Below are 21,882 nucleotides of genomic sequence, written 5' to 3' on the forward strand. Positions count from 1 at the left end.
TCTTCTGTCAGTTGTGGGGCTTGAACTCAGGGCCTGGATGCTTTCCCTGAGCTTTTTTGCTCAAAGCTAGAGTGTTTGATACCACTTTGAGTCACAGTGCTACTTAAGGTTTTCTGGTGGTTAATTGAAGATAACAGTCTCATGAACTTTCCTACCCGAGCTAGCTTTGAACTATGATCCTCAGATCTCAGCCTCCTGAGTAGCTAGGATTACAGGCATGAGCTACTGGAAGCCTTTCTAAACAGTATCCACACAGGGACAGTTCTCTAAGGAAAAGTCACAGTAATCTAAGGAAAACAAACTAAGAAACCTACCTTTTCCTGAGTAGGAAACCTAGTCATACAGTGTGCAGGGAGACTTTGAACTTTAAGGATTTGTGGACATTCATCTATGTCTGCTTATTGCCTCCATTATTGTATCATTTCTGCTGCTGTTGCAGTGGTAAAGACAGGATCCCCTGAATTCTTGCTATTATCATCAGCATTCCTAAACTTACTTTTTAAATTTTTTGTGTCAGTCCCGGGGCTTGAACTCAGGGTTTGGACACTGTTCCTGAGATTTTGTGCTCTACCACTTGAGCCACAGCTCCACCAATGCCTGGTTCTAAGCTTTTTCATCATAAGTCTGGTTACTTCTAGAAATCTACGGTGGCAGAATAATAACTTCCAATATTTTTGAGCCTTTACCATGTGTCTGATAGGTGTTAAACTCTTCAAAGTCATCTCCAGTCCTCATTATAACCATGACTTCTCTATTTACCTAAAGTTAATCTCCAAATTGCTGGGGACACAGGCCACAGAGAAGAGGAAGTGAACATGGATAGGAAAAAAACTATTAGTCAACTATTATTCAGTAGCAGACCAACAGGTCCTTCTCCTTGTTTTATGGATGAAAACACAGCTCAGAAGCCCTAGCTCTAGTGGCTAATGTCTGTAACCCTAGCTACTCAGGAAGCTAAAAGTTGAGGATTGGAGTTTGATGCTATCCCAGACTTAATCAGCAAAATTCTGAAGTGAAGGTACGGCTCCAGCCTTAGAGGAAAAATCCAAGCAAGAGGAGAGAGAGAGAGAGAGAGAGAGAGAGAGAGAGAGAGAGAGAGAGACTAACCAAGTTCAAGTTCACACAGTAAAGAGTCAGATCTGGGACATGAGCCCAAGGCTAATGGGCAGCAACCCACGGTTTTTCCCAATCTGTTCACTGGCTAGGGTGAGTGCGGGGTGAAGGTTTTAGTACCAGTGGGCAGATGCCAGGAATTCTGCTAACCATTCCACCCAGCACAGGCTAGCACAGACAGACTGGATCCGTGCACAGCACGGGTAGTGCAGCTCTTGAGTCACGGTGTGCCTGGGGCCTGGATTTGGGCTTCTGCGCCGGCTGGGCTCGTGGGAACCCAGAGACTTGGGTTTATCTACCTGGTCTCTCCAGCTCTCACCAGCAAGCTGGAGGTGAACGAATCTAATCTATATCCGCGCATCTCAACCGTACCCACATTTACAAGGTGCCCCCCCCCCCAGTGTGAGTCCCAAACGCCACAGACGTTTCCAGAAGTGATGATTGGGGGCATTTAGGCCCTTAGCCTCTTCAGTCTGTCCACTTGTCTCACAGGCGGCCCCCAGTCTTTCACTCCAAGCCGTGGCTGCAGGAAAGGAGCGGGTCTTGGGAATGCTGGGGTGACGCACGCTCTTCCTGAGGGGAGCAGCCGCCTCAAGGCTTCCGGGCGGGTCCCCCAGCCGCGAGCGAAGGGCGGGGCCCGGTCCAGGGGCGGGGCCGAGGCACGAGCGGGGCGGAGCCTCGCTGAGGGCCGAGGGAGGGGAGGGGCGGAGGGGCGGGGCCTGGTGGGGCGGAGGGCGGGGCCTGGTGGGGCTGGGGCGGGGCTTCTGCGGGGGCTGGGGAAGGCGGCTCCGTCTCCCCGCGCTCCTGGCGCGTTGTCTGTCTCCTTCTGCATCCTCCCCGCACTCCGCGGGCTGAAGCGCCACCGCCGACCGACTGTCACTTCCGCCCCACCAGCACCTGGTGAGCGCCCCGTGCTTTGATGTGGGTTGGGGTGGTGAGGGAGCCCGGGGTACCCCGGCTGGTTGGATCCCGCTGGGCCCGCGCCGAGAGTGAAGTCGGGTGTCGCCGGCGTCCCGCGCCACTCTGGCAGAAGCGGATCCACCCCGTCCTCCGAAACACACAGCGCGCCACCTCCAACACACCTGCCCTGACTGTGGTCAGGGCTGCCAGCCCCGCCCTGCGCTCCAGGTCCGCGCTCCGGGGGAACGCGGTGGCTGGAGGTGGGGTCCCCCCCGGAGCTCACCCCGGAGCACGCCCGGGCCCGCAGCCGCTCGGGTCTGCCCGGCCTTCCCCCCCTCCCCACGGCAGGGGAGCGGGAACGGCGGAAGGGGGGCTCGGGCCCTCTCCACCTGCATCGCGCGCCCCCTTTCCTCCCGAGATCCCCGGCCCGTGAAGAGTGAAAGCCCGAGCCCGTCCTGGTGGGGAGAGGGGGCGGCGGGAGAGCAGCTTGGGGCGCCCCGAAGTTCCCTGCCCCCCCCCAGCTGGTGTTATGTTCACTCCCCTACCGCCCCCCTGGCTGGAACGTTGGGGTGGCCGTTTGCTCGCGGCGCCCTGGAGGAGCTGGGGGGCGGGTAGGGTGATTTGCAGCCTTGGAAGGGGCGGAGACCTGGCCCCTCTCACACTTCCCCAACCAGTCAAAGAACTTGTCCGGCCAAAGGAAGCCTTGCCAGCAGATCCGAGCTTGTCTCTGCCTGCTGGCAGTGACGAGATTCGGGGAGCTGAGCGCTGGGAACGTCCCAAAGTCAAGATCTAGGCCGGCGGCAGCTGTAAAAACGGAATAGAGAGTGGAGAGATCCGTATTTCCCTGGCCAAAGGGAGAGACTCTCTCGCTGGGGCTGTGTTTAAAGTGTGCTTTAATTTGCACACCCTGTCGGTGTTCCTGCTTAGATTTCTCCCTTGCCACATAACTAGCATATGGGAAATGGATTCAATATGTTAAGTAAAGTGACGGTCTCTCAGTTCACGTTGACCACGGTGACAGAATCTATTTGGCACTTGTACTCTGGGTCGGGAAATTATAAGGCAGAAATTGAAAAGAGATTTTTGTGTCCAGCCAGACAATTGTTATATGAAATGTCAAACAAGAATGATAGTCTTCTTTGAAACCTCAGCCAGAGTTAAAACTATCTGATTTAGTCCATTGCCTTTATAAAAAAAATAAATAAATAAAATTATGTCTGGTTGGGACAGTAAATTCCAAGCTGTTGGTTTCATTATTCAAAGTATACTTGTGGCAAGGTTTGTTCTTGAGGCAGGCTCTTACCCACATGTAAAGGAGAATGATTTATATCATGATGTGATAGAGGGCCAAGGAGGAAAAAGGAAGAAAAAAATAATCCAAAGTCGCTATTACACACACACACAAAAGCTTGGGGGTGGAGCAGTGAGATTTTAAGTAGCATATTCTGTCTTACTGATTTTTGTGACACTAGGAATTGAACTTGGGACCTAAAGCTTGTTAGGCACGTGCTCTACAACTGAGCTAACCCCACTAGCTACTTTTTGTATATTCTTTTTTTGGGGGGGAGGGGGTCTAGTCGTGGGGCCTGAGCGCTGTCCCTCAGCTTTTCAGCTCAAGGCTAGCGCTCTACCACTTGAGCCACAGCACCACTTCCGGCTTTTTTCTTTTTGCTTATGTGGTGCTGAGGAATCGAACCCAGGGCCTCATGCATGCAAGGCAAGCGCTCTACCACTGAGCCACCTTCCCAGCCCTTTTTTGTATATTCTTTACAGCATTTTGTCAGGCTAAAAAAATAAACCTGAGCTTTCAGAGACAATATGATCCTTTATTTCTAGCTCTTTTAACATGCAATATACACAAATACATAGATATCACAGTAGAATATTTATAATCTTTTTTAAACTTATGGACATGGCTGGGCATGTGACTTAGTGATAGAGTGCTTACCTAGCATGCATGAAGCCCTGGGTTCAATTCCTCAGTGCCACATAAACAGAAAAAAAAAAAAGCAACGTATGAACATCTTTTAATGTCACTTAGTAAATAACCATGGTATCATTTTAATGAATGTGAGTTTATCGTGTGTGTGTGTGTGTGTGTGTGTGTGTGTGTGTGTGTGTGTGTCCCCTGGTATTGGTACTTGAACTCAGGGCCTCACACTCTTGTTTAACTTTTTTGCTCAGGCTATTGCAGTGCCACTTGAGCTACACACTCTTTATTGCTTTTTGCCGGTTGATTGGAGATCACTCAGATATGTCTGCCTGGACTGGTTTCCAACTGGGATCCTTAGATTTCAGCATTCTGAGTAGCTAGAATTATAGGTCTGAGGGCTGGGAAGGTGGCTCAGTGGTAGAGCACTTGCCTTGCATGCATGAGGCCCTGGGTTTGATTCCTCAGCACCACATAAGAAAAAAGCCAGAAGTGGCGCTGTGGCTCAAGTGGTAGAGCGCTAGCCTTGAGCTGAAGAGCTGAGGGACAGCGCCCAGGCCCAGAGTTCAGGCCCCACAATTGGACCCCCAAAAAAAGAAAAAGAATTATACGTCTGAGCCACTGGCACATGGCAGAATTTGTCACTGTTAGCTCATTTCTCACTAATTTTTTGCAAGTCATTATATAATCTATACAGGGATTCAGTGTACATCTATATGGCAATATTCCTATTTGACCTTTTTCTTTGGGCTCTTAGAAAATAAGTTGTTAAAAGTCTATGCAATTTGAAATTTTGATAAGAATTGCCAAGCTCTCCTCCATTTGTAAGCTCATCATGAGTGCTTAAGGGAAGCTGTTGTTGAATTTAGTGGATGAAGATTACTCATGATTTAACCAATATTTCTTCCAGGGACAGCAAAGAGCTAGGATGACATGAGAGACTGGACTGTGTACCACCCAAGAGACATTCTTAGTAGGAAAACTAATCCGCAGAGAGACTGAAGTGACTTTCAAGATGGCCAAAGAGGAACCCCCAAGTACTTCTAGGGATTTACAGGAGCTGCAGAGGAAGCTGTCTTTGCTGATAAAGTCCTTCCAAAATAACTCAAAGGTCAGTTTCGAATCAAACTATATAATCAGAAATCCCAAATTAACATTAGTTAATAGCTAGAAATTAGTTAATAGATAGAAAATGATTTCTTTCTCAAGTAGAAGAAATTTGGGGTAAAGTCGGGCATCTTTCTTGCCACATCTAAGTTGTGACCTTCAGTCTCATTGTTCCAATGTGACTAGCAGAGCATCAGTATTCCAGGCATAGTGTGAGAGAAATTGGAATGGGGAGGGTAGATTTTCAAGCCACCTCCAATTTAAGCAGACTTCTTGAAGTCACTTTCAGTTTTTTGCATAGGCTAAAATTTGATTGGATGCCACCCCAAGTGGCAGATGTACCTCTTTATCTGGATTTATGGGAACTACTCCATACCTCAGATTCAGTCCTTTTCTTTTCCTTTTGTTGTTGTCGTTTGTGTTTTTGTGTTTGGGTCATGGGGCTTGAAGTCAGGGCCTGGGCACTCTAAGCTTTGTTACTCACAGCTAGTACTCTACTACTTGAGCCACATTTCCACTTCAACTTTTTGGTGATTAATTAGGAATAAGAATCTCAGGAATGTTCCTGCCCTGACTGGCTTTCAACTTGAATCCTCAGATCTCAGTCTCCAGGGTAGCTAGGATTATAAGTATACCTACCAGTACCTGGCATCCCTTTTTCTTATTTTGATGTTTATTTTGGCTTATCTGTTACCCTGAAAATAAGTAATCAAAGCATACTTTAAAAAGACTCAAATCCAGTATTCCACTACAAATCCAACATCTAATAGAAATATATAGTGAGTTATGAGACTCTCATCTCCTCCACTTGACCATTAAAACGTCAGAAGTGGAGCTGTGGTTCAAGTAGTAGAGCTCTGACCTTGAATGACAAAGTTAAGGGACAGCACCCAGGCCCTGAGTTTATGCCTCAAGACCAGCACAAATCATCACTACAAACCCCAAATTTGCAAACATAAAACTGTTCTTCTCAAGAGAAATACAGAATTTGGACCTTCAAATCTCTAATCACATTTTGTCAACCGGTTAGCCCATAACTTATTTCTTTGGTTTTTATTCTTTGCTAGTACTGGGGCTTGAACTCAGAGTCTGGGTGCTATCTCTTAGCTTTTTTGCTCAAGGCTTGAGCCACAACTCCACTTTGGGCTTTTTACTGATTAATTCGAGATCGGAGTCTGGGTGCTGTCCCTTAGCTTTTTTTTTTTTTTTTTTTTTGCTCAAGATTGGTGCTCTATAACCACTTGAGCTCTACTCATAGACTTTCCTGCTGGGGCTAGCTTCAAACCACATCATATATCAGCCTCTTGAGTAGCTGTGATTATAGATGTGAGCTACCAGCGTCCAGCCTGCATGTTTAATGTGTATTTTTAAAGGTATTTTATTTGAAGTATACTATTGATTACTAACATTGAACTTAGTTAGCACTGTAAATCATGTCTTGAACAAACAACCATTTTCTTACACATATATTTGTTCCATAATTCACATTCTGGTACTCAGGAACACTAGACAACACTTCAGTAAAGTACTTGGGTCATTTTAAATGATGAGATCACCAACCAGAAGAACAATAATGTGAAAAGTGTTGCACATAGTAACCATGAGGTTATACTTCGGGTCTTGAGTGTCCTCCAAAGGCCCGTTTAACCTATAGGAAATAAGGCCGAGTAGGAGAGGTTTTTGAAATACTTCGAAGGGTACTTTTGACACCCTAGCCCCTCTACGTTTTTTTCTCTCTCTTTTATATTTGTGTGCTGGTCATGGGGCTTGAACTCAGAACCTGGACGCTGTCCCTGAACTTTTTTTGCTCAAGGCTAGTGCTCTACCACTTAAGCCACAGCTCCACTTCTAGCTATTTCTCAGTAGTTTGTCATGGCCTATCCTGCCTGGGCTGGCTTTGAACCATGATCCTTAGGTCTCAGCCTCCTGAGTAGCTAGGATGAAAGGCTTGAGCCACCTGTGCCTGGCAAAGCCTGGGCTTTTTTGTTCAAGACTAGCATTGTACCTCTGAGCCACAGTCCACTTCCAGCTTTTCTTTTGGTAGTTAGTTGGAGATCAGAGTCTCATAGACTTTCCTGCCTGGAATGGCTTTGAACAGTAATCCTCAGATCTCAGCCTCCTGAGTAGGATTACAGTTGTGAGCCACCAGTGCCCCGCTTCTTCCTAGCTTCCTGGACATGAATGAGCTGTTATGTTCCACCACACATTTCTGCCAAGCTGTGCTGTGTCAACATTGGTTGAGGGCTAGAACATTGGGCTAGAACCTCCAACCTGTGAACTAAATACCTTTTCTTTTGTAAGTAGATTATCTCTTGTATTTGTATTAGTATCAGAAAGCTATCTATCTTAACACCATAGTCGGAAGATGCTTGTTTAAAGAACTGAAATGAGAAGACAGTTTCTACTGTCCAGTGACTCAGTTTCACTCTGTTGGCATATGTCTACTGAATTATTTTTAAAACACCATAAGCATTGATTTAGAGATTGTGAATCAGTTCCAGTGAACAAATTCTCAAATATAGAATTCAAATATAGAATTCTCAATATAGAATTCAGCCATAGAATTCTTCAAATATAGAAATTCAAATATAGATTGACTATGTGTTTACTTATATTGACTGAGCACTTACTATAAGCCAAACCCTACAGTAGGTATTTGCCATTGCTTAGTTAATATTTACATTTACATTCTGATATAGGCATTTAAAAGCAGATAGCTCACTTCTTGGCAATTTTTTATTCTTTCATCCCAGCTCCCCAATTGAGATATTCATTAGACTAGATTTAGGCAAGCCAGCCCACTTCCAGAATAATAGGAAAATTGATCAGTTATTTATGTCAGATAGTCCTGAGTTTCTTTTGTTTGTTTGTTTACTTATTTATTTTTATCCTCATAGTAGTGCTTGAACTTAGGACCTCATGCTCTTGCTTAACTTTCACTCAAGACTAGTGTTCAACACTTGAGCCACATCTCCACTTCTGACTTTTTGCTGGTTAGTTGGCACTAAGAGTCTCTCAGCTTTGTCTGCCCAAGCTGGCTTTGAATCTCAGTCCTCAAATCTCAGCCTCTTGAGTATGTGGGATTACAGGTGTGAAGGACCAATGCCCTGCTTACATCTTTTATTATACTAGTTATATTGATATTTTGATTGTATTAACAACTCAGAAAGATGATTTTGGAGCAAAGAGAGAAGCAAACCATTTGTAATCTCATCACTAACAAATTCAGTGATGGTGATTATTGTTAATTATTATCACCCTTCAGTACTTGTGATTATGATCACAGTAGATGTATTTTTTATTTTTGCCCAATAATGTATTTTGTATTTCTTCCATATTGAAGTATGAGTCTTAAGGATATTACATTTACTGTTAGTACTTCAGCAAAGAATATCAGATTCATTTATATAAGTTTCCTCTTGTGTCCAGGGGAAATTTAGATGACCACCTCTCCAGTTCATTGTGCCCTTTTCTCATATGTGAGGCTAATTCTCCAGATTAAAAAATTTTTAAACCCACAAACTCCAGTAGCTCAGGCCTGTGAATAGTTTGGAGGCAGAGAATGGGAGGATCTAGGTTTGAGGCCAGCCTGAATAGAAAAGTTAGCAAGATCCCCTCTCAACTCATAGCTGGGCCCAGTGGCATGTGCCTGTCATTCCAGGCTATTTGAGAGGCGGAAACCAAAGTGCTTGAACCTGGGCAGAAAAGTCTTTCTTCTTTTCTTCATGGAAGGGAAACTGGACTAGCAATACCAGCTTATATGCAGGTGTGGGTAGAAAGTAAGACTCTACCCTGAAAACAACCAGTGAAAAACAGGGCTTGAGGTATGGTTCAGCAGTATTGTACAAGTTTGAGGCACTAAGTTCAAATCCCCCAGTAATACAAGAATAAATGGGCATCCAGATGAAGTGTGAAGTGGCTCCTTTTCCAAAACTCCTCTGAATGTATGGCCCTATACTAAATTGGACTTATAAAAAATTGCATTGTTAGCCAGTGCCGGTGGCTCACGCCTGTAATCCTAGCCACTCAGGAGGCTGAGATCTGAGGATCATGGTTCAAAGCCAGCCCAGGCAGGAAAGTCCGTGAGACTTTTATCTCCAATGAACCACTAGAAAACTGGACGTGGTGCTATGGCTTAAGCAATAGAGCACTTGCCTTGAGCTGAAGAGCACAAGGAAAGTGCCCAGACACAGAGTTCAAGCCCCATGACCAACAAAAAAAAAATGTATTGTTATCATAAAGATGATGTACAAAAGGGTTGCAGTTACATAAGTCAGATCAAGAGTCCATTTCTTTTTAGATAATGCTACCCCTTCCCTCACTCTCTCCCAGTTTTTCTCTCCCATCCCCATGAACAAGATGTCAACATAGTGTACAGTAAAGTTGTCTTTTTAAATGTATGTATGTATTGGCTTATTAACTAATTGATTTTTAGAGAGAGGATCATACTATGTAGTCCAGGTTTGCCTTTAATCTACCACATAACTAGCATAGGTTGGCCTTGAACTCATATCCTACTACCTTTGTCTCATTCAAGTGCTAGGGTTACAGACATGCTCCATAAGTTCAGCCAGTTGTCTTTTAGAATGAGAAACAGGAACCTGCTGAAAACAAAGCAAAGAAGCAGGTAAGATCTTCCAGGACTTTAGGTAGGGTTCTCCTAGAAAACAAGGCTAGGCAGTGAATGAGGGCTGAGTCTTGGGAGGACTTAGAACAGAGGTCAGGCAGGTCACAGGGACCAGAGGTAACTTGACATGCCCTGCCTTATGCTGTGCAGCTTCTCAGCTTTTCCTTGTGTATCTGCTTTATTCTCCACCCCTGCAGCCTGGCTTCCCTGGCATTCCCAATTGGGTGGGCAAACACATTTGTCAAGGCTGGCACCTTTGACCCCCATTTGAAGCCCTCTAATGGATCTGGTCTAGGAATCTCAGTGCCCAATTCCTAAGAGCAAGTCTGGTTGGCCCTATCACCTGTGGCAGGTAGCAGTTAGGATGGGAACTTGCATTTCATTGTTCTGGACAAGGTTCAGGACCAGCCGTTCCCTAAGAGGGTACTGTTTCCAGCACAGAGGCAGAGATGGATCATGAGCTGGGTAGATAACCAGGGATGGCATCACCTAATGCAGATAATCTGTGACAAATGATTTTCTTTATAGACTAAACCTTTTCTTCCACTAGGAATGTTTTTGAATATACCTCTCCTGGCACCAACTCCATGCCAGCAGATTCCTTAGGAATAATCTGAGAGTGACTGGCACACACACTTTTTTTTTTTGGTGCCTATGCTGGGGCTTGAACTCAGGGCCTGGGCACTGTCCCTCAGCTTTTTGCTCAAGGATGGTGCTCTACCACTTGAGCCACAGCTCTACTTTTGGCTTTAGGTGGTTATTTGGTGATAAGAGTCTTATGAACTTCTCTGCACAGGCTGGCTTTGAAATGCAATCCTCAGGTGTCAGCCTCCTAAGTAGCTAGGATTTCAGGTATGAGCCACCAGGTTGGCCTGATTTTAACTCTTGTTCTTCTTCTTTCTGGTAGCAAAATACAATGAGTCACTGTTGTCTTTCATATTCTGACACTAGAGAATTTGCCTGGCTCCTGAAGAGTCCTGGTGGAGCCTTCAAATCCTTGAATCCTGCCCTTACTTTAGAATTTCCCATGCTGCTGTGTGTGTTTACAACTGAATCACCTTTGTCTGATCTTGGGCAAGTTACTTGAGCTCCTTTCTGTTTCCTCTTTTCTATAACGAGTAGCAACAAGCCCATAGGCTGGCTGTGAGACTTATCACACAGAGCGTGTTTTATGCCAGTGCTGTCTTCTCCAGTTTGTGGCGTTCCTAGGTTCATCACAGCCTTGTGCCTATCAAGTCTAGCTGGAGACCCATATCCATCTGCAGGATAGGGATGGAAAACTGCAACTTGTTAGTGTATGATCAGCTCTCCTCCTTCCTTTCCCTTCCATCCCCCTCTGTTGCATAAGCAGCTTGTGCTGGCCTGGCGCTGCCCTCTACTGCTCCTTCCCAGGGCTCTCAAGTGACACCATCAGAGAAAACAGTCTTGTCAGATGGTGTCAGGTGTTTACTAAGGACACACACAGACTGGACCTGGAAAGTGATTGATACAGTCTAGGAGAACAGATTCGTTTTCTCTACGCATTAAAGAATTAAAAGGCAGGAGAGTGTTTAAGGTAAACAGAGTAAGTTGATTTGAAAAATGAAAGCTATGATCCATGGAGGGAAAATGGAATCACAGAAACAGAAGGACAAAGGATGAACTAATGCAACAATGATACTCACTTGACACTATGTTAGAAATGAACTATACAACTTGTAGAAGAGAAGGGAATAGGGAGGGGTAAGTAGGAGAAAATGAGGGAGAGGGTAACAATGTTTCAAAACTATGTATTCATTATTTATGTAACTGTAACCCCCCTTCATTACTGTTACAATAAAGATGTAAAAATAAAATAATATTTAAAAACCTGATACAAAAAGAAAAATGAAAGTCATGAAAAAAAAGTAGTGAAGCTCTCCATTAGGAGACAGGCCCAAACAGGAGTCCAATGGAGGCTTCTTTGAGGGCAAGCACAGGGTCTTCCCTGGGCTTTGGACTGATTGATGGCTTGTGCATTCATTACCCTGGTTCTTTACATTGGTACCCAGGGCATTATGGGAAGAAGTGTTTGAGCAGGAACCCATGACATTATGGGAAGAAGAAGCATTGAGCAGGAGCCCAAAGTCCTATGGGAACAGGAAATGCCAAGCTAGGATACATATTACCAGCCATGTGTTACATCTGCCACTTTTTATTCCTATCTACCTAACTGTTCCTCTTTCTCTCTCTCATGATCAAGAACTGAGACAGCATGGAATACCAGCCTGCACTCTCTGTGGCTTCTCCCCTGTGCTTCCCTTTCCACCAATGTGTTAACATGGGACAACTTTACTGTCTCTTATAAATGGAGTGTCTGAACTGGGCAGTTCTAACTTAGAGGTGATTCTTGATATGGTCTTCTCTAGCTAAAGAGGCTGAATAGTTTCCTTCTGTGGCTTTTGTCAGAATAGGGTAGTGGAGGCAGCCTGGTCAGTGGACGTTATGCCAAGTTGTGGCCTGCCAGAAAGTGAAGTCTGTTATGCCACGAGAGATTTCACCTTAAAATGCAATGCTAAAGCCCCATGGTGGGCCGCTGTGGCTTCCTGGAATGCCTTTTTAATTTAAGCAGGGTGAGCTCTGTGCTTTGCTCACTATTGACTTTAAAACTTCATATTTCCAACTTGCACCCAAAGTTCTACCATTAGAAAACTTGGGTGTATTACCTGTTTCCAAGCAGTACTTGTGTTTTGGGGGGAGTGGCACTTATGATCACTGTGTTTGTTTGAATTATTATCTTCATTTCAGCCACTGGTGGTGCAAAGCTCTAAACAATGAGATACATACAAGACAAGTTTTGATGGAGGAAGGTTTGGGAATGGGGAGACCTCTCTAGGGAATAGGATCTAGAAAACCAGTACTGAGGAGAGAGAGAGCCTGGGCCCTCAGAAGGAGAGGAGGCACCCCATTCTTGTGGAACTCTGTAGTAACGCAAGCTTCTTCCATGAAGTCAGACTTCCAAATCCCTTTGCCTAAAAAAGCAAGATAACTTATTTATTAAAAACAGTATATGCTTCTTGTTCTCATGAGACTATGACCAATAAGGAATTCATCCATAAAGCATTTTTATCTGATGAGGTGGTGACCATTGCATGATTTGACATTTAGAATCAAAGGTAGTAGCTTTTAACCCTTAGGTGTTGCCACTTGGAAACAGGGCAACTCCAATATTGAGTTCCTGGCATCTCAGACTTAAATGTATGTACAAATCATGTTGGAATCTTGGTTCAAAAGTAGAGTCATAAGGCCAGGCACTGGTGGCTCATACCTGTAATGTTAGCTACTCAGGAAGCTGAGATCTAAGGATCACTGTTTGAAGCCAGCCTAGGCAAGAATGTCCATGAGATTCTTATCTCCAATTAACTACTAAAAAGCTGAAAGTAGAGCTGTGGCTCAAGTGGTAGAGCACTAGCTTTGAGTAAAAAAGCTTGAGGACAGTGTACAATCTTGGAGTTCAAGACCCAGGACCAAAAGAAAAAAATTAAAAAGGAGTCAGGGCTGGGAATGTGGCTTAGTGGTAGAGTGCTTGCCTTGCATGCGTGAGGCCCTGGGCTCAGTTCCTCAGTACCACATAAACAGAAAAAGCCAGAAGTGGTAGAGTGCTAGCCTTGAGGCAAAAGAGCTCAGGAACAGTGGCCAGGCCCTGAGTTCAAGTCCCAAGCAAAAAGATAGATGAGAGAGAGAGAGAAAAAGAGACAGAGAGACTGAGCACTCCATCTATGTACTAATGAATCTTCTACCCCTTCCCCCCACCCCCAGTTCTTCCCCATAGTGCTATTTCTGTGCCCTTTACTTGATCTCCTCCTTCCTTATTTGATTACTACTTCAGTGGAATTTATTCTACTTTATTTTTCTATTGCTTCTTCTTTTTAGGGTCATAGGCATACATGCATATAGTTTTGGGTCCCTTTTTGGTTCTTGTGCTACAGGTAGCACACTATAAACACTATTTTGAACTAGTTATCTTTGAGATATGGGTCTTTCTTTCCTTTTTATTGAAGTATAGTCTTTCACCTTGTGAGTATACCATCATTTGTTCAAGTAGTCGTCCCACCATGATAACATCTGAGTTGCTCTTAGTCTTTTGCCACTAAAATTATGATGTAATAAATAGTCATGGATATAGGGGCTTCCCTGTTTTTGACAGTTTGTCAGAGTATTACAAGTAATATTTGTAGACAACTAACTCCATTTTATAAATTAAGATAACCTGAGAAGTTTTCTGTTCTTTATAACCAAGGAAGTCATGATTGTGAGGACTCCTTTCTATGTAGCAGGTAAACTTCTATTCTAGAGAGAAGAATTTACATCTATCCCTCTAATATCTTTCATACTTCCCCCAAAAAGCTTGCAATTTTTCTTCTTTATATAATTTCCATGGCAGTTTCACATTGCTTTGTTTATAGCTAGTCACCTGCTTATGTCTCATCTCCTGACAATAAATTGCTGCTGACGCAAAAAAAAAAGAGACAGAGAGAGACAGAGAGAGTGTGTATGTCAGATTCGGCAGGTGTGGTGTGAAGCCTGAGATTTTCCATTTCTAATAAGCTCCTAAATAATGCTTAATAGCCAGGATTTTAACTCATGTTCCTTGGTGACCTTACCTGTGGGAACTTCAGCTATAAAGGAGGAGGTACACTGTGTACCTTCCATCATTACACAGGTAAACTGAAACTTTCTTTTTTTTTTTTTGGTCAATTGTGGGGCTTGAACTCTGGGCTTGGGTACTGTCCCTGGGCTCTTCAGCTTAAGGCAAGCGCTCTACCGCTTGAGCCACAGTGCCACTTCTGGTTTCCTAGTGGTTTATTGGAGATAAGAGTCTCACGGACTTTCCTGCCTGGTCTGGCTTTGAACCTCGATCATCAGATCTCAGCCTCCTAAGTAGCTAGGATTACAGGCGTGAGCCACCGGCACCCAGCTTGAAACTTTCTTATGAGAAGGGTATGTGTTAAGCAAGCAGTCCATGATTGAGCCTTTCTTCCTCAAAAGACCTGCCTGGCATTGGGTAGGAACATCATACTTGCTACTTGTGCTATTGTGCCTTATCTTACTGCCTGGGTGACTCATGTCTTGGGAGAAGCCTTGCAGTGACATCTTACATAAGAGCCTTCCAATTTGATGACCTCTGGTTGCCCTTCCTCCAGTTTGGGAAGATCCAATTAATCTGGAATCCCGATATGTCATTCAACTCTGGCACTTTGTCCTTTTGTCCACAGGTGGTTGCCTTTATGAAGTCCCCAGTGGGTCAGTACCTGGACAGACATCCTTTCCTGGCCCTCGCGGTGCTGGTGTTTGTCGCCATGTCAGCCATTCCGGTCGGGTTCTTCCTGCTCTTTGTGGTGCTTACTTCACTGCTTGCTCTCGTGGGAGTTGTATTACTGGAAGGTATATTGCTCAGTTATTGGAAAGTGAAGTTTGTTTACTCTGTCGAGCCTCAAACTCGACAGGTAAAGAAAATGGGCAGGGGCTGGGAAGGTGGCTCAGTGGTAGAGCACTTGCCTTGCATGCCTGAGGCCCTGGGTTCAATTCCTCAGCACCACATGAGCAAAAAGCAAAAAGCCGGAAGTGGCGCTGTGGCTCAAGTGGTAAAGCTCTAGCCTTGAGCTGAAGAGCTGAGGGACAGTGCCCAAGCCCAGAGTTCAGGCCCCACGACCGGACCCAAAAAAAAAAAAAAAAGAAAGAAAGAAAATGGGCAAAACAGGTGCCAGTAATCCTAGCTGTAATCCTAGCTACACAAGAGGCTGAGCTCTGAAGATCACAGTTTGAAGCCAGCCTGAGCAGGAAAAAAAAAAAGCCATAACTAGAGCTGTGGTTCTAGTAGTAGAGCAGCACTAGCCTTGAGGGAAAAAAACCTCAGGGATGGTGCCCAAGTCCTGAGTTCAAACCCCAGGGCACACACACACACAAGAAAAAGAAAAGAAAAGAAAAAAAGGAGGACGAGGGGGAGGGGGTGGGGAATTCAAATGTAATCCAGTTTGTGAAGAGTAGGGATTGGAGGCCAGCCAGTTGTCACCATGCCCTGAGGCCCACTTGGGCGGTAAGATTGCCTCCACTTTCCTTGATTCCAGAAATCTCCATTCTTATGGGGAAGTGCCTCACTTCCAAAATGTGAGTTAACTGTCATTATTTTACACATACTAGCCCAGGCTCTGCTTGAGAGGTAAACCCTTTTCCTAACCATGCTCTCCTTCTAGGACTGGTCATCTCTGTGGGGGGCCTCGCCCTGCTTTGTGTCCTCTGTGGCGTGGGCTTTGTGTCACTCACCCTGTCTGGAATGATCCTAGTGACCTACATGGTGGCCTCCAGCTTCATCAGCTACTGGTTTTCTCCCAGGTACACACATGTCAAGGGAACAATTTTATTGTGACCATTTGAGAGGCCAAAATTTCAGAGTCAGGTATTTTCTCATAGTTGCCAATACAGCACATCAGACATCAAATAGAAATTTACAGTGGAGTCTCAAACATAAACTGGCCTGGTAGCTTACTCCTGTAATCCTAACTACTCAGGAGGCTGAGATTTGAGGGTCACAGTTCCAAGCCAACCCAGGCTGGAAATTCCGTGAAACTCTTATCTCTAAGTAACCAGCAAAAAGCCAGAAGTGGAACTGTAGCTCAAGTGCTAAAATACCAGACTTGAGCAAAATGCTGAAGGGACAGTGCCCAGGCCCTGAGTTCAAGTCTCAACACACACACACACACACACACACACACACACACACACAGACTACCACCACCCATCACACATAGAACTCATCTCATTGTCAATCTACTATGGATTGCTTATCGGATATCCTTTCATTTACAAAGGCCAAATTAAGGTGTTTGGGGTCAGATAGAGATGGAGAAAAGCAGGCTGTAGAATGCCCATTCCTAGAGTGGCAGAGCAGTCAGGAAGCCGCCTTCCCCAGTCACACACTGATTGCATCTCATGTTTGACTGTAGGTTCTGTTCTTTCACTGTGGTTCCCTGGGCCTTGACTGAAGGAGCAGTGATCTGTTTAAAAGCTGGAAGGAAACCAACTTGGCTCTATTATTTTTGTTTGTCCCTTGTGTGGAAGCCCTGTTCTTCATGTAAGCTCTTGCTAGCTTGATGACAGTGGATAATACCTAGGGAGCACTTGCTCTGTCCCAGGGTCTCTTAAACAATTTCTGAGCCTCATCTTGTAAAATCTTCACAGCTCACACAGTCTGTAATAAAGAAAATGAATATAAGTACCCAAACAGAGCTAGGACTTAAATCCAGGTCACTTAACTCTAATAAAGTCCTCTTAAACAAGATGTGAAGTGACTGCAGAAGTGACGGCAGTAAGTATTTAGTGGGGGTTTTTTTTAGACTATGTTATTATTTTCCCAATAGATCTGCTCAGTTGCTATAGCATAAAAGCAACAGAAGCAAGTGAATGTATATATCTGTGTCCCAATAAAACTTTATTTACAAAAATGAACAGTTGGACCAGGCACTGGTAGCTCAAACCTGTAATCCTTAACTACTCAGGAGGCTGTGATTTAAGGATTGAATTTCAAAGCCACCCTAGGCAGAAAATTTGATGAGATTCTTTTTTTTTGGGGGGGGGGTCCAGTCGCAGGGCCTGAACTCTGGGCCTGGGCTCTGTCCCTCATCTCTTCAGCTCAAGGCTAGCACTCTACCACTTGAGCCACAGTGCCACTTCCGGCTTTTTTTCTTTTTGCTTATGTGGTGCTGGGGAATTGAACCCAGGGCCTCATGCATGCAAGGCAAGTGCTCTACCACTGAGCCACCTTCCCAGCCCATTGATGAGATTCTTATATCCAGTTAACTAGCACAAGGCCAGCAGCCTTGAGTGAAAAAGCTAAGCAAGAACAGGAGGACTGAGTTCAAGCCCCAGTACTGGTGCATGCATGCGCACGTACACAGAGAGAAAATTAAAAACCAGAGAGCTGTCTGGGTTTGGTCCCTGGGCCATAGTTACCAACCCTTTGAACTAGCCTTCAGTTTCTTATCACAATATTACTCTGTGGTTATTCATTTGTTGGAGTGGGTGTAAATTGAAGTTGCTCAGGGCTGGTTCTCACAGAATTACTTCACTGATACAATTGGAGTCACATCTAACATTTCCCAAGTCGCTTTGATTACTATCAGTCTTAAAGGAGATGAAAGGGGAAAGAGTGACTTACTTGGTTTATTGAGGGTGATGCTTTGAGCCCAGATCCCTCCCAGCCTAGGAACTCTGCTCAAATAAGATGAAGTTCTTTAAAATTATTCCATATTGCCAAGTGTTAGTGGTTCATGCCTGTAATTCTAGCTACTGAGGAGGCTGAGATCTAAGGATCTTGGTTCAAAGCCAGCCTGGGCAAGAAAGTCCCTGACACTCTCATCCCCAATTTACTTTCTAACACTTAAGTGGTAGAGTGCTAGCCTTGAGCAAAAAAAAGCTCAGAGATGGCATCCAGGCACTGAGTTCAAGCCTTAGGCCCAGCACCAAATTTTTAAAATATTTTTTATTGAGATTGTGATTATATAAATTTCACACATTTCATAGTATTGTGGGATAGTGATACTTAGTTAAAGTCACAAACACATTTTAATCTTGCACAGTTCCACAGAAGTAGCAAATGGCTATTTGTTAATGAAGCGCTTGAAAAAATATACCTAGAATTTGGACTTGATCTTCTCTTCCTAACCCAGGGAGTTGTTTGGACCATCGTTGTCACTTGGACCCAGATTCTCAAGCTTTTTGACCTTAGGACTCATTTTACCTCTATTGAAGAAACACATTGACCAGCAAATAATGTCATATCCTCAGCTATGACACTTTTCCATTTAAAAATAATTTTTATTGTTATTATAAAGTTGATGTACAGAGGGGTTGTAGTGACACAAGTCACGTAATGAGTACATTTCTTTTTTGGACAATGTCACCCCTTCTTTTACTCTCTTCCAGTTTTTCCCTCTTGTCCTCACCCACAAGTTAGATAGTTCATTTTCAACATAGTGTCTAGTACCACTCAGCATTTGTTCACCCTTTGTCCCTCCATTTCTGTGCCCCCCTTACCATCCCAATGACAGATAGATAGATTAAAATAAAGACAGATAAATATAAAAATAAAACAAACAGAAAGAAAACAAAAACACCAAGAAAGAAAAAAACCTCTTGCTTCCATTTCCTGGAGTTCATTTAGATAAATATTATTTTATATGATCAGATGTACATAAATAGTGTGCCTTTGTGTTCCTCTCCCAAGGGCATCCTCCATTGGTCTCACTGAGTGTGAATGCCTAGAGTCATATATAATTTATATGTCCCAGTGTATTTTAGATCTAGCTTCCACATATGAAAGAAAAAATATGCCATTTGTCTCTCTGAGCTTGACTTACCTCACTTAACATGGTTTGTTCTAGGTCCATCCATTTCCCTGCAAATGATATAATCTCATTCTTTCTAATGGCCATGTAAAATTTCATTGTGTATAGCTACCACATTCTTTTGAGTCACTCATCTATTGTAGGGCTGTTTCCATAGCTTAGCTATTGTGAATAGTGAAGTACTGAACATGGATGTGCAGGTGTCTTTACAGTATCCTGGCTTATGATGTTCTGGGTAGATGCCAAGGAGTAGTTTGGCTGCTGGGTCATAGGAAAGATCTATGTTTAATTTTTGAGGAACTTCCAGAATAGTGAGAGAAGCACAGGTCTACTCTAGCACAAGTACAGAGAGAGGAAATTGGGCCCCACTCCACAGTGTGGGAGCCCTGGGAGGGATGTTTCCATAGCTTGCCTAGTATGACTAATGTAGCAATGAAAATGGATGTTCAGGGTAAATGCCCAGGAGTGGTGTGGCTGGGTTATAAGAAAGATGTAGGTTTAGGGTTTTCTTTTGCTTTTTGAGGAACCTCCAGACTGCTGTCCAGAGTGGTTGTACTAGTTTTCATTCCCACCAACAGTTGCAATAGGGTTCTTTTTTCCCCATCCCCAACAACATTGGTTATTGTTCAAATTCATGATACTAGCTAATCTTTCTGGGATTAGATGGAATCTCAGAGTTGTTTGACTTGTATTTTCTTTAGGCCAGAGATGATGAGCATTTTCTTATGAGTTTCTTGGCCATTCTTCCCTTTTCTTCTGAGACATCTATCCTTAGATCCTTTGCCCATTTAGTGATTGGCTTATTAGCTTTGAGAGTCATTGATTTCTTGAGCTCCTTGTATATTTTGGATATTAGGCCTGTGTCGGATGTATTGCTGGTAAAGATCTTTTCCCAGTCCACTGGCTATCTTTCTAATTTATCATATGTCCTTTGCTGTGTGGAAACTTTTTTTTTTTTGCTTTTTTTTTTTTTTTTTTTTTGGTCGGTCGTGGGGCTTGAACTCTGGGCTTGGGCACTGTCCCTGCGCTCTTCAGCTCAAGGTGAGTACTCTACCACTTGAGCCACAGCGCCACTTCCCATGTGTGGAAACTTTTTACTGAGATGTAATCCCATTTGTCAAGTGTCCTATCTGCTATGCCCCTAGGACTCTTCAAAAAGTTCCTGCCTATGCCTGAGTTCTCGTGTTTAGCCTACTCCCTCTTGCAGTAATTTCAGAGTTTCGGGTCTGACATTGAGGCCTTTGATCCACTTTGAAATGATCTTAGTGCACGGTGACAAACTGGAATCTACTTTTAGTTTCTGCATATTGATGCCCAGTTTTTCCAACACCAGTTCTTGAAACGGCTATCTTTTTTTCCACTGAATATCTCTGTCTCCCCTATCAAATATTAGATGATTGAACGTATGTGGTTTTATTTATGGGTCTTTTAGTCTGTTCCATTGACCATTAGGTCTATTTTTTTTTGTTTGTGTAGCTCTGTAGTAGAGCTTGAGGTTTGGGATTATGATACCACCGCATTGCTTTTTTTTTTTTTTTTTTTGCCTCGAATTGCTTTGGCTATTCAAGGTCTTTTGTTTTTCCATATGAGTTTTTGGATTGTTTTCTCTATCTTGATAAAGAACTTCATTGGGATTTTGAGATGGATTGCATTGAATTTGTAGATAATTTTTGGTAGTATGGCCATTTTCACAATATTAATTCTACCTATCCATGAACATTGAAGGTCTTTTCATTTCCTAACACCATCTTTGATGGTTAAATTTTTATAGTTTTCACTATAAAGGTCTTTTGCTTCATTTGGTTAAGTTTTTCTCAGATTTTTTGGGGCTATTGTAAATGAAGCTGTTTTCCTGATTTCCCTCTCTGCTTATACATTGTTGTTTATACAGAAATGCTAGTGATTTTTGTAGGATAATTTTGTATCCTGCTATTTGATCAGCTGAGAATCTGGCAATGGAGTCTTTTGTGTCCTTTAGATACAAGATCATGTCATCTGCAAATAAAAATAGTTTGACTTCTTCTTTCCCTATGTGAATCTCTTTTATGTCTTTTTCTTGCTTTATTGCTCTGGCTAGAAATTCCAGAACCATATTGAAGAGGAGTGGAGAGAGTGGACATCCTTGCCTTGTTCCCGATTTTAGAGGAAATGGTTTTAGTTTTTCCCCGTTCAGTATGATGGTGGCTGTTGGTCTGTTATATATAGCCTTTATTATTTTGAGGTATGTTCCTTCTATTTCTAGCTTCTCCAGAGTTTGTTTTTAACATGAATGGTATTGGATTTTGTCAAAGGCTTTTTCCACATCTGTTGAGATGATATGTGGTTTTTGTCTTCAGCTCTGTTGATTGATGTATGTTAAACCAGCCTTATATCTCTGGGATTAAACCCACTTGATCATAATGTATGATTTTTTGGATTACTTGCTGAATTCTGTTGGCTAAGACACCCTTGCTATTGAGCTAACTCTTTTATCCTGTCACCAAACAGACCACTGACACAGCAAAACCCCAGTGTCATCTTTCAGCTGTCCACAGACCTCGAGGGCTTACACCAGGAATGACGAGTTGCTGGAACCAGAGATTGTTTCTCTTCATCTCAGGAAAATTGTCGGGTCACACTCACCGCCTTGGGGTTATGGCTAAGAGAAAGGAGCTGGGTAAAATGTGTTTCATGGGGCCTCTAGCTTCTTTACTTACTGTGTACAAAATTGTGCTATGGCCCAGATGGACTCTTGCCCATGACTCTCCAGTATACAATCTTGATGTTGGCAGGGTCTAAGCATTTTTTCTTCCCACGGCTTAATCTCAGGACCTGGCACCGTCCCCTTTCTTTTTTCTTTTCTT

At 43.6% G+C, this 21,882-nt stretch overlaps 1 protein-coding gene across 2 annotated transcripts; it reads left to right on the forward strand.

The window, feature by feature from the left end:
* Positions 1 to 1,900: 1,900 nt before the first annotated feature.
* On the forward strand, positions 1,901 to 21,882 carry Tmem159 (transmembrane protein 159). 2 transcript variants are annotated; one of them, XM_013011468.1, is made up of 5 exons: positions 1,901 to 2,013; positions 4,854 to 5,054; positions 14,912 to 15,080; positions 15,890 to 16,028; positions 21,527 to 21,882. In XM_013011468.1, the coding sequence occupies exons 2-5, from the start codon at positions 4,959 to 4,961 to the stop codon at positions 21,597 to 21,599; spliced, it is 477 nt and encodes a 158-aa protein (XP_012866922.1). In that variant the 5' UTR covers positions 1,901 to 2,013; positions 4,854 to 4,958; the 3' UTR covers positions 21,600 to 21,882. The 2 variants fall into 2 exon arrangements, with proteins under 2 accessions (XP_012866922.1, XP_012866923.1); XM_013011469.1 differs by lacking the exon at positions 15,890 to 16,028 and having other exon boundaries at positions 21,527 to 21,566.

Source organism: Dipodomys ordii, unplaced genomic scaffold (assembly GCF_000151885.1).
Source record: "Dipodomys ordii isolate 6190 unplaced genomic scaffold, Dord_2.0 Scaffold14, whole genome shotgun sequence".
NCBI classification, from domain to species: Eukaryota; Metazoa; Chordata; class Mammalia; order Rodentia; family Heteromyidae; genus Dipodomys; species Dipodomys ordii.

What these genes read in the sequence shown, in the direction of transcription:
- Tmem159 (XM_013011468.1), top strand. Translation starts at nt 4,959, where the DNA reads ATGGCCAAAGAGGAACCCCCAAGTACTTCTAGGGATTTACAGGAGCTG. An exon ending in GGGAGTTGTATTACTGGAAG is followed by an intron (nt 15,081 to 15,889) that starts GTATATTGCTCA and finishes CTCTCCTTCTAG; the next exon opens with GACTGGTCATCTCTGTGGGG. An exon ending in AGCTACTGGTTTTCTCCCAG is followed by an intron (nt 16,029 to 21,526) that starts GTACACACATGT and finishes GTCACCAAACAG; the next exon opens with ACCACTGACACAGCAAAACC.